We start from the raw sequence: 13,516 nt of genomic DNA, 5'->3' as shown, positions 1-13,516 counted from the left end.
ACAACAACAATCATATCATTTTTTAAAATAATATACTTGTTCTTTTTTTTTACTATGTTAACACAAATATTTAAATCATGTAAAATAATATTTTCAAAAAGTGTATCGTTTAATTTATAATACAAAGAAGAAGTTGTATTTTCAATTTCCTTAAGTGTTATATGTTGAAATGGTAATATAGGTGTAGACAAAAATACTTTTTGTTTTTCTAATATTCTGTTAGATAGCTCCTGAAGAGGATATCTTCCCCCTTTTATTGAATATTTTATCTCCTGTAAATAATTTTCATATTTAAAACATCCAAAATTGTCTAAAGCATCATGAATTCTTACATACAGAGGTAAGTGTACCAAGCTATGTACGTTATAAGATACAAAATGTTTTCCATATAAAGAACTGTATGATATTACAAATTGTTTTAATAGTTCTTCAGCTAAGTTAATTTGGGTTTCACAAAGAATAGGGCACACTAAAATTTTGATTGCACAAGATAGCAACATAAAATGCGAATAAAATTGTTTGTTTAGCTTACCTTTTAAAACAATAGGGCCAAAATAGAGCAAGAAAGATCTTAATTCGGTTGCTTTCCAATAATCAATATCTTCTATTTTTCTTGGTAAACGGCTAAACTCATTTGGTACATAGACTCTAAGATTTATTAAATCAGTTGAAATTTGTTCTCTGGAAGTCTCATTTAGTCGTACATTTTTTTTGCCTTTAACCCAAAATTCAACTAACCTTTTGGTAACACCAATACATACATTGTGCATATAATCTAAGCATACCACATCAATTATATTTATAGGTAATAACTCTAATGGACTATCTCCTTTATGGTATTCTTCATTTACTTTATTCCTAAATGACTCATTAGTTCTGACAGGGGAGTTAATTTCCAAGAACACTACACGCCTTTCTTTATAGGAGCCTTCCTGTGCACAAGTAGTGCAACCAAAATATGCGTTATGGCCTTTTACATTTAGGATAAACGATTTAGCGGGCGCATCATTGGTCATATGCCCTATTTCAAATCTGAGTATATTACCATTTATTTCAAAACCATTATCTAATAATGATTTTAGGTCTATAATAAATTCATGCAAATATTGTTGAATGCATGGAGGTTTTTTCGTTCCATGATAAATTCCAATGGGAAACACCAGATTACTCAATATTTTACAATTAATTATCGAAACAAGAATTGGCCATACCTGACTCTTAGAACTTTTAGCAAGAGGTAGGCCATCTATATTAATACCCAGTGTTACGCTGGTTAATAAATTTAACGCATTTTCTTTAGTGGACTGTAAATTTTATTTTTATTTTTACACGATATTATGCTAGACACAGTGCTCACGTCCGACTAACAGCAGTGCAAGAGGGAGACACCGATCTAGCGACAATTAATATTAATAATAATAATAATAATAAGACAAAAATACACTGATAACGACCAGGTACTCATTAAAGTGCATAGATAGCAATAATATATAATAAGCATACGTGACAAGCCGCCCGCCTTGAAATAACATTTCAAATAATAATTCAAATTATATAAACAAAATTTAATTACATCTAATAAGCATATTATACAAACCAAATAAACAAAATATATTTTTTTTTTTACAAATTACAATTACCCACAAATGGCAATGGACATAATTGCCTGACGGCTCTACGAAAAGTTCCATTCGCCGTTTTAACGTCAGCCCCGCGTATAACACCGTCTTGCCCTGGTATGACATTGATAATCCGACCTAAACGCCATTTCATTGGTGGAAGGTTTTCATCGCGCATGAGTACAATGGAATCTTCCTTCAGTTTGACACCCTTTTCGCTTGCCCACTTTGCCCGTTCCTGAAGTTGGGACAGATACTCTTTGCTCCACCGTCTCCATAGAATATCCGAATATTGTGACACGCGTCGCCAACGAGATAGATAATTTGTTGGTACATTTGTGTCATCAATTTCTGGTATGGCGGAGAGAGAGTCACCGATGAGAAAATGACCGGGAGTTAAATGAGACATATCACTAGGATCGGAGGACATAAGTGTTAAAGGACGACTATTTAGACACGCCTCTGCTCGGGTTATAATAGTTAGCAACTCCTCGTAAGTAAAGTACGAATCACCCAAGACTTTGGATAATAAAGATTTCATGGATTTTACACCTGCTTCCCATAGACCGCCGAAGTGAGGTGAACGGGCAGGTATGAATTTCCAATCAATGCCTAAATCTGATAACGTATCCATAGTCCTTTTTTTATTTTCGTCACTATGAAATAATTGGTACCATTCCTTTAGTTTCCGGTTGGCCCCTACGAAATTCGTTGCATTATCTGAGTATATTACCATGCTTTTTCCCCGACGGTCAAAAAATCTATTTAATGCGCGTATAAAAGCATCGGTGCTCAGGTCACTGACGAGCTCGAGATGTATAGCTCGCGTAGCTAAACAAATAAAAACGCTTACATAAGACTTCACTTTCGGGGCATTTCTTCGAGTGCTAGTTTTAACCATGAAGGGCCCGGCGAAGTCTACTCCACATCTTAGAAACGCGCGGCCTGGAGATACCCGATGTTTAGGCAGATCACCCATTATCGGTTGCATTATAATAGGTTTTTGTTTAAAACAAATAACGCATTTATTTACTATGTTTCGTGCTAAATTGCGACCGTTAATTGGCCAGTAGCTCATGCGTACCGACGATAACATAGCTTGTGGACCTCCATGCATTAGTGTTACGTGCTCGTTACATAACAATAATTTCGTGAAATTACTATTTGGTGGTAACACTATAGGGTTACGCTGGAAATTCGAAATTGATGCTGCATGTTTTAATCGTCCACCCACGCATATTATATTATTCTAACTTACTCTTACTTGATATTGCCTCTCCGTTAAGCATAGATTTTATCTCATTAGCAAACTCATTTCTTTGAACAACTTTAATTAATGCCGTTTTTGCCAATTTTATTTCGTCAGCACTTAAATTACCGATCAGTCGGCACCGATCGCCTGGTTTGTCGGTTTTACGTAAGCAATTAGCTTTAAATCGTAAACAATATGCTACGACTCTTATCAATTTACCGAAAGACGAATACCGATTTATGATATTTATATCCCTTGCCCAAGGTGTATTGATAAGGTGTCGTCACTCTGAACCCCTATCCGTATCATGACTAAATAAACAGGCATGATCGCAAAAAAACCATTTTTTCCTATCACTGCGCATTTTCCCCAGACTTGGCAGAAACAGTAAAATACCTAAGAAGAAAAAATATTTTATTGTTCATATCATAACCATTCGGCATTCATGACTAAATAAATGTAGTTTAGTTTTTAATTTGGTTTAGTTCATTTGGTCATGACACCATTATGCATTAAACAATAATAATTAAAATATTAAATGAAGTAGACAATTAGTGTGACACATCATTGGGGATTCAATGCAGGAGCAGGACTAAATAATAGGTATAGTTCAGTGGTTTTATATTTATTTTATGAATTTTTTTAAGTTTTTCCGTTGTGTATTCTTCTGTGTTAAATATTTCAATTTTGACTTCTGTTTTTCTGCCCTATTCATTTCTCGTATACGTATATACATTCTTGTACGGACCAGGCATTCTATGACTTCATTTGGTATCATTATGCATTTTTCATTTACATGCTGATTAACTATAGTGGTTAATTATTTTACGATACCCCTTTCATTATCAAATGCTTGCATAAAAATGGTTTCAAGGACTTTTGACACATTCCAAAGATCTTTTGATGGACACGTAAGATACCCTAAAAATAATAAACAACAAATTTGATTTTTTAACAACATTTTTTCAGATTACTAGAATGCAGAATACAAACTACAAAATATAACCTTTTGATATATAAGACATCCATGATCCACTTTCAATATTTGTTTCATTGTTATTATCCTCTAGGAATGGATATTTATTTTTAAATTTTTTTGCTACAGAACCAGATATGTACATCAAATTATTTTCCTCGCATGGATCTTTTGCAGTGTATAATTCTTCAACAGTTGTCTAAAACCACAATGGTATATATTAACATTCTATTTATTTAATTTATTTATTAAATTCCTTGAATATTTTTGATACCTACCTCTAGTTCAAAAGAATTTAATAGTTTTAAACATTCATTTTCTATTGTTTCAGTTTCCGTTACAGTAGATTCTTCTAATATTTCAGAAGTCTGAAATATCTGAGCTGTAAGTGGTGTGTCCTTTTCATTCAATTTATCATTTGATTCCAGTAAACAATTTTCATTTATAGAATCTTCAGTGTTACTATTTTTTATGAAAAATGCTGAAGAATGCTTTCCTAATATGTACCATCTTAGGCTTAAAAATATAGATGATTAATTTTAATAAAGGTTAAATATTTTAGTGAGTTATGTAAATTCAATATTACCGATACTTGAAATTTATAGGGGTTGGATGGTCATTTGATCCTCCCATGCCTCTCATAAAACTGAAAAAGTTTTCTAATACCTAAATAAATGTAGGTACATATAATTAATTGTTTTTATAAATAAGTAGATAGAATAACTTATAATTACATCCTGGTTAAGTCGTCTTGTAATAATATATTCTATACCAATATAATCTTTAAGATCTTTGTACAGGTTTCTTAAAGATAAATTTGAAATCAGAATTCCCTTTTGGAATGTCATAAGTTTTTTTTTTCCGTGTACTATCATTGTACTTATAAAATTATCCATCAAACTTAAAATATGGTTCTGTTCATCCAAATTTATTCCATATGCACTGGAATTGTCCCCTAACATTTGCTGAGAGTTATGAAGATCAAACCAGTTATTTATCAACAAAATTGTTTCTGAACACTAAATATAAACAATTATTATAGTAAGTAATTATACAATGTGATAATATCCAAACTCGGGAAATTTGAGTGTACTTCTTTCCAATTAGATGTTAGTGCACCCGTGTCTCCATAGTATTGCATTGCTTTAGCAACGGTCCTGGAAAGAAGTTGGGCCGCGGTTTTAACTTTTTGACGTTGAACTCCACTGACATTTAAATGAAACTCTGTCACTTTGTAAGTAAAAGTCAAGTCATTTGTACCTTGTACTTTCAACAAGGATTCAAACAAACTTTTACCTATGTATTTATTACCTTAACATAAAGAAATTTTAATACATTGTTATGAATATAATATGAAGTAAACAAAATTGTCACAATTTATATGAACTTAAAGTATTACCATTTTCAGTAACCATGTTAAATCCATGATCAATGATGTTGTTTCTTATCAATTTCAATAAATGTGGTACATCAGCAAAGACATGGACGTTTTTTCCAGTGTTTGGATGTAAAAAACTACTATTTGTATGGGTAACTTTCAATGAATTCCACAAAGAAATGTTAGTAGGACCCATATCACTTGTAACTGCTGCCACATTATATCCACAGTTATATAATTTATTAATTATGTTGTTTAGTATTGAAGCAGTCATTGGTGTGTCATAAGAATAAAAGACTGGCTGCTTCCAAGATTTGAAGAGTCCTCTAACCATGACCACTTGCACAGTTTGATGTGGTCCTAAAACTTGATCAATTGCTTTATCATAGCATACATCATGTGCTATGTAAACTTCATCAAAAGAGAGAACAACAATTTTATCTCTATCAGATATGGATGTACCTTAAATAATAGGTTATTATTAGTAATATTATAATTTATAATACTACCAAATGTTAATTAGTTAATTAATTATTAATGTTAATAACCTTTTTGTTTCATGATACTTAAAACATTATCTAATACACCTGGCTCTATGGAAAATGTTTTGGCATATCTTCTTAATGTAGAAAGACCTAAAATACGACTACATGTTCAGTCGAAATAGTCCACATCAGTTTTGAAATAATTGAATACTTGGCAATGGAATAGTTTGAAGCAGATATGAATAAGCGGCTGTAGAAATACTTCTGAGTGTTATCGCTGATACAATATCCTCATTCTCCCACTTTTTAATTTTTTTTTTGTCATTTAAAAAGTAATTAATTTGTGTTTTAGTGAACACTGACGAAAACAACTCATGCACATTTAAATTAAAATCCTCTTTATTTTTTATATGAAGCTGTTCATTTTCTTTTTGAACATCCAAAAGTTTTTGATTTAAATTATCAAGTTGTTTTCGGAGATAATCGCTATAAATTATAAATTTATAAATTCAAAATGAAAAATATTAACAGAAATTATGAATTTAATTTTTTTTTTAGTCAACTACAAGACAAACAAGAAAAAAATTGTACAAACATTTCAGAGTTGTCAATGGGTAAAAAAGACACATCATGTTCAAATTCATTAACAAGAAACCTCGGGATGAATGGTTTTTTACAGTCATCGAGAACTTCAACCTTTGGTACCTGCATCATATATCAAGTTGTATTACAAATTATGTTATGCTCATATATATGCTATCATAGGTAGTTAAGAAAATAGTGATAAAGAAATAAACTATTTTTAACAATGTTTTATGTATTACCAAGGGACATTCATTGAAAGAATCCGCGTTCGGTAAAATTTCTGGATTTGAGAATGTTGAGACTTCAGCAGTTTGTTGGATAGAATTTAATTTAACACTAGAGCTTTTTATCTGTAAAATATATATTAAAGTGTAGAGACTGTATTTATAATTAAAACTATGTACCTATATCATACCTACCATGCTATGTATAAAGTATCCACTATTTTTGTTATGTTGTATTGAAATAAAACTTATTTAGTTCACACAATATTTTTTAGTAAAATAAAATTAAATACTTACTTTCCGTGGAGTTAGATATTTTGTAGGGACTGCATCAGCTTTAAGCTTTTTACTTTTGCAAGGAGAATATCCTGCCTTAATTTGGATCAACGGTTTCTCCTTCATTGCATTTGGCGAGAAATGTTTTGAACAAATTCGTGCTATTGCACAAATTATTGCAATGTTTAATTGTCCCTTCATTAAATAATAATACCTAACAGTATACTACATGATGACTTACCATCTTTCACTGTATTGTCAACTACACCACATGCGTTAAACCACTTTGCACGATAAGTGGGTGACTTTGGAACTCTGTAATAACTTACAGCCTTACCAAACCCTATGGCAGAGCTATTTGCACAGCTAGGTACCATGCAGTTGGGCATTTTTATTTATAAAAATAAAATGAATTTATAACAACAATTTGCTTAAAAGGCCAGGAGAAAACAATACACTTTTTTGCAGGCAAAACTAATAAACCAGTAAACCAATATTAAATAAATTGTTTCTTACAATGATGATGATGGCTGTATGGAGAAGGAAAAGTATAAATAACTAAAGAAAAACAAACATTGTAATATATAATGTTATTATGCATATATTTATTTATACAATGTTTATATTTACACAATATTGAACAATACAAAAACAATAATGACATGGGAACTCATCATTTTGATTATTTATTATATTATTACTACTAGATTAAATGTATTACTAATAACTAATAAGTAATATTATAATAATAATAACTAATATAATATAATTAAATTATAATGGGAATAACTGTTTTCTCCATGATATATAGTTTTTCATCCAAGTCTGGGGAAGAATGAATGCGTGAAATAATCTAGTGATCATGCCTGTTTATTTAGTCATGATCCGTATAAACTCTTGATTGAAATTTTTACCACAGTTCCTATAGACACCAGAGCGCGCTTCCTGTCCTATGAAGGCCTAATTTTTCATACTGTTAAATGCAAAATGCCTTAAAACTATGAATTCAAATGTTATTTTTTTTGGAGTTAGCATCTAATAATTTTAATTTACATTTGTATTTTTGTTTTAAATATTTTTTATCAAGTAGACATCAATTATAAAATATTATGATGTATAATTTAGTCACTTCTTGGGATATTTGCAACCTAATTGAAATCTTTAAATTAAAGATTTTCAAGGAAGAAAGAATGAGTTCAACTTTCAAGAGCATTCAAGAAGTTACATGTGCAAGATACAAGCAATACATACTGGATCCATATCGGACTCAGACTTCGATACGAGTCGGTACGTAACTATTCCTAATAGATACTTATCAAATTTTTCTACTTTAATGTTCATGTATATAATTCTAGCCCTAATTTTAAAAGTAGTCTGGTAGAGTTGAGTATTATTATTTTCTAGTGCACATACAAAATTCTAATAATATAAATTATAATTTTTTTCACATTTTATTATATCTAGGTAACTCAAACTAATTTTGAAATTTTTTTAAGTTTTTTTTGTGTTTGTGTCATGTCCATGTAATTATAAATTATTATTTGTTAATTATAACACTCTGAAATAGTTATGTATGATAATTTAGTGAATTACCAATAGGTAACTCATACATTTTTCATATATTTTTTTGGAATAGGTAGGAAATTTAAAAATGACAATATTTAATAATATTAATGACTGTATTTGATAAAAAGAAATTATTTAAATACATGCATACAAATAATTTAGATCAAAAAAGTAATTATACAATGAAAAATTTTTAATTTTATTCCTTAAATCATAATATATCTTCAATTTTCTATGGCTTTGGTGTACAAAAGCGTTCGTTTTTCGGCCTCTTTAGGACATACAGCGCTCCCGGTGGTGACGACTGTCTGTGGTAAAATTTTCAATCAAGTTTTCAAACAAGTGACGACACCTTATCAATACACCTTGCCCTTGCTGTAGTGCATAGAGCGCTTATCTCATTTATTTTTGTTTCTGCGCTCTCCTCGTTGCAATCTAATGAGCGGTTCGTTGTATCAGGCCACTCGTTTTCGTGTCGTGACAACCAACTTGGCCCGTTCCACCAGACTGATAAACTCGCTAACTGGGTGGGACAACAACCGCGTGAAATCACGTCAGCTGGATTATCGACACCGCTAATGTGAAACCAGTTTGAGGGAGACGTGATCTCTTGAATTTGACCAACTCGGTGTGCTACGAAGGTTTTCCATTTTTTCGACGTTGACGTGATCCAGCACCATGTGACGCTGGAATCGGTCCAGTAATATGCTTTACTGATTGACAATTTCAACCTTGGTACGATCTTATTTGCTACCTTTGCTAGCAATAGAGCGGCGCACAATTCCAATCGTGGTAGCGACAATATTTTTAGTGGTGCTACCTTTGACTTTGCGCAAATTAATTGTATCTTATGTTTGTTATTCATGTCCGTACAACGTAAATACAAACAACATCCATATGCCTTAATACTCGCGTCCGCGAAACCGTGTATTTGTATCGAGTGTATTTTATCGTTTATCGTAATTTGACGCGGAATTTTAATTACATTTAGATGCGATAATTCGGATTTGTATTTATACCACTCACTGCTTATCTTTTCCGAAACCGGTTCTGACCAAGATAAACCCTCTTTCCATAACTCTTGCATGATTAATTTTGCACATACTATTACCGAACCAATTAAGCCGAGTGGGTCGTATATACGTGCAATATCGGACAATATGTTGCGTTTAGTAAGAGGCGTTACTAACGACGTTTCATTAATCTTATATTTAAGTTCATCGGTGTGAGAGTCCCAATATAGACCAAGTATTCTAGTTAAATCATTACTTGTCTCTTGAAAATCCACTAAGCCATCATTGTTGTCGAAACCATCTCGAATTATATCCGAATCGTTAGACGCCCATTTACCTAGCTCTAATTTAGCTGTAGACATTAATTTGATAAGTGCATTGCGTATCTCGATTGCGTCTTTCTTTGTAGCTGCACCGCTGATAAAATCGTCCATATAAAAATCATGTGCAATTAATGGTGCTACTGTTGGATATTGAACTTGTCCGATTTCCGATAATCTTTGTAAGCAAGCCGTCGCGAGATAAGACGCAGGTACTGTCCCATAGGTGACAGTGTTTAATCGATATATCTTTATAGGGTCATTATCGTTCTCTCTCCACAATATACGCTGATAATCACGATGTTGCTCACAGACCTGTATCTGTCGGTACATTTTTTTATATCGGCAGTTAACACAAAATTGTGCGTGCGAAATCTGGCTAATATGTGAATTAATTCTTCTTGTATTGACGGTCCCTTTTGTAGTACGTCGTTTAAACTAAACCCACTTTCTGTTTTTGTTGATGCATCAAATACTACGCGTAATTTTGTTGTGAGACTGTTTTCATTTTGGACGCAATGGTGAGCTAGATAGCACATACGACCGGGCAATTCGATTTCTTCGTTATCCATATTCTGTGTCATATGGTTTAATTTTTCATATTCGTTCATAAATTTTACGTAATCCTTTTTCAGCGAGGGATTTTTTCTAAATCGCCTTTCTATTGCGAATAATCTTCCTTTTGCGATGTCGTAGGAATTGCCTAATTTTGAGACGTTTCCGCGAAACGGTAGATGTACGACAAATCGACCGCTCTCGCTGCGACTAACGTTCTGCTTGAAATGTTCACAAGTTTGTTCTTCCATCGTGTACGGTTTGCTTTGGCCATAATCCTCGACGCGCCAAAACTGTTGTATTACATTTTCTAAAGACTCATATTTGTTTTCATGACTGTTTGATGCATAACAGGAAATCGTGTTTTTTATGTTTGTGTCATTTGATGTTAAACCAGAAATAATATATCCAAATTTAGACTCGCGATATACAGGGCCATTTGACTCCGGTGTATACTGCTGAGCTCCCACAATATCATAAAAATGACGTGCTCCAATTAATATGTCTATTTTCTGCGGAACGTTATATGACGGGTCCGCAAGTGTAATCTTTTCGAGTTTCACCTTACTTTTAGACACACTCCGCGCAGGTAACTCTCCCGTGATTTTTGGAACAATTAATAATTGCGTGTTTATTTCATAATCACTCACGCGCGATTTGATTCTTAACGATACCGTTGCCGTCACGTTTTGTTTTGAATTCCCAATGCCGTAAACAATATGATTAGTCTTATTTTTAATTAATTTTAAACTGTTTACCAACTCCGCACAAATGAAATGATTAGTAGACCCCGAATCGAGTAATGCCCGGGCGTAAGTCTTCTCGCCGTTTAAGCCGAATACTTCTACTACTGCGGTACCTAGCAACACGTTATCTGTCTCGTTAGCGACATGTGCTGTCGTTGACGTCGTAGCCATCTGTTCACCTTTATCTGTGTTTACTACTTGTTCGTTGATATTAGGTTTTTGGTTTAAATGTAACATCGTGTTATGTGGTTTATTACATTTAAAACAATATTTACCAAAACATTTACTACCGCTGTGTTTGCGTAAACAAATTTTGCACAGATTCAGTTGGACTACTTTGTCAATACGATCACGTGCCGATAAAGAAGTAAATACGGGACATTTATAAATAGTGTGCGGCTGATTACACGCATAGCATATAGCCGTAGCTGTCGATGTAAATGCCGTTGAACTTGTTGCGGCTTTGTATTTATTATTTTTAATAAACTTTGAAAGACCTTTTTCCTTTGTTGCAGACTCTGTATTTATATATTTCGACGATTCAATGGATTCGGATATTTGGAATCGATCCTCTATGAACTGGATTAATTCCGTAACGGACGGCATTTTGTCCTTGACCGATTTAATCTCCCACTGTTTCAACGTCTCGTTGTTTAATTTTGAACACAGTATATGCAACAACAGTGGACCCCACTCTTTCGGCTTCTGTCCAAGCGTTTCTAGAGCTTTCATATTGCTGACAAGATCGTCGGAAAATTGACGTAATTTTGTCGAGGTGCTCTCGTTTATTGGAGGCAAATCTACAATATTTTTTACGTGCGTCTGTATCAAAATTTTTTTGTTATCGTATCTATTGATCAGACTTTTCCAAGCTATATCATAATTTGTTGCGGTAGTTTCCAAATATTTTATACAACTTGCTGCGTCGTTTGACAGAGATGACCTTAAATAGAAAAACTTTTCAATGGCAGTCAAGTCCTCGTTAGTATGCATTACAGACATATAAATATCCTTAAATGACATCCATTCGTCATATTTTCCTGAAAAAACTGGAATATTTAATGGAGCCAATCTAACTATTGATTTCGTACTGCCTTTTTGTGTTTTTTCTTCGCTGTTTTGACCCCAATCGATCAAATTTTTTGTTTCGACCTTCGAATTTTCCTTTTTTGACGCTCTTATACATATCTCGGCTTCTGACATGACCTTAAAGTACAAGTTTTCAAATTCTATTCGGTAGGGATAATGTTCACTTGTATTTCGTATTTCTTCGTCGTTGTCCTCTATTGCCGATTGTACCTTTTCAAATTCGTACCAGTTCTCTTCTATTTTTGCTTTACGAATCTCAATCTGTACGACTTCTCGTCCTTCTGATTGTATATAAGTTGAGAATCTAGTTATCGCTGCCTTTAATTTGCCTCTTCGCGCTATCAGTGCTGGTATGTTTTCAGCCATATTTAATGCTCTTGTATATAGGTATAATTGCCAACCGTTCAATGTATCGACCCTATTTAAAATTATTGAATAATGGAATATCCAATAATTATATAATCTATATGATTGTTGCTACGAGTTGTACTTTGTACCTGTCTGCTATGGGCGGACTCTGTTAGTTTTTATTATTTATAAATAATTAATTTTACTAACTACGAATTGCTAACGCTACCTAACCCTTGAATACGTGTCTATTTTGTAGTTTAAGGAATAAGGGAACTATGATAATTTTTATACGATAGGAATGACTCTCTTACCTTGATTTTTATTCGTTAGCTCATCCCGCGATGTGAATTTTCAACACGAACCTCTTTTTGAATTTCACTTACACGATAACCCGTTTGAAATCGACAAGAGATAATACACGACACTCTTGCGATCCGGCCGATGGACCAAATGTTACGCTGGTTAATAAATTTAACGCATTTTCTTTAGTGGACTGTAAATTTTATTTTTATTTTTACACGATATTATGCTAGACACAGTGCTCACGTCCGACTAACAGCAGTGCAAGAGGGAGACACCGATCTAGCGACAATTAACATTAATAATAATAATAATAATAAGACAAAAATACACTGATAACGACCAGGTACTCATTAAAGTGCATAGATAGCAATAATATATAATAAGCATACGTGACACCCAGTTTTAAGGTGATTGTAAAATCAATAGCATTAACAAATTTATTTAAAACCGGAAGTACCATTTTTTCAAACCAGAAATGAATATAAGTACCTTCAGAACCCATGGAACTGATTTCATGACTTTTAGAAGTCTGCATCAATGTTCGTACATCTTGAGGTACGTTTAATCCTTCTGATTTCATTATATTCAAAATACAATTAACGCTGTTATGCGAAACCTTATACTTTAATACCCATGATTGTAACTTATTTTTTAGTTCTAAGTTATTAGGCAATTTTTCATTAGATACATTATTTGTTGCAGTTAAATTTAATAGTTGGGAATGATTATCATTCCTGGATAAATTTAAATTATAATATTGGACTTCTTTGTCATACAT

General features: G+C 32.7%; 1 protein-coding gene and 1 long non-coding RNA gene across 2 annotated transcripts; one reads left to right on the top strand and one right to left on the bottom strand.

Moving 5' to 3' along the window:
* Positions 1-265: 265 nt before the first annotated feature.
* On the bottom strand, positions 266-13,516 carry LOC132932486 (uncharacterized). Its single transcript, XM_060998877.1, has 4 exons — positions 13,128-13,516; positions 533-1,269; positions 337-469; positions 266-272 (listed from the first exon to the last, which is right to left on the bottom strand). The coding sequence occupies exons 1-4, from the start codon at positions 13,514-13,516 to the stop codon at positions 266-268; spliced, it is 1,266 nt and encodes a 421-aa protein (XP_060854860.1).
* Positions 4,552-6,647, top strand: LOC132936150 (uncharacterized). Its single transcript, XR_009663409.1, has 6 exons — positions 4,552-4,888; positions 4,955-5,081; positions 5,256-5,406; positions 5,485-5,699; positions 5,855-6,042; positions 6,269-6,647. It is a non-coding gene; the product is annotated as an uncharacterized LOC132936150 (long non-coding RNA).

Source organism: Metopolophium dirhodum, chromosome 1 (assembly GCF_019925205.1).
Source record: "Metopolophium dirhodum isolate CAU chromosome 1, ASM1992520v1, whole genome shotgun sequence".
Taxonomy (NCBI): domain Eukaryota; kingdom Metazoa; phylum Arthropoda; class Insecta; order Hemiptera; family Aphididae; genus Metopolophium; species Metopolophium dirhodum.
This window is presented reverse-complemented; position numbering and strand designations above follow the sequence as displayed.

Coding starts and splice junctions, on each gene's coding strand:
- LOC132932486 (XM_060998877.1), bottom strand. CDS start 13,516: ATGTATGACAAAGAAGTCCAATATTATAATTTAAATTTATCCAGGAAT. Junction 1,270..13,127: donor ACCTTAAAACTGGGTGTCAC/GTATGCTTATTA, acceptor TTTATTAACCAG/CGTAACACTGGGTATTAATA. Junction 470..532: donor TGGCCCTATTGTTTTAAAAG/GTAAGCTAAACA, acceptor TCAAAATTTTAG/TGTGCCCTATTCTTTGTGAA.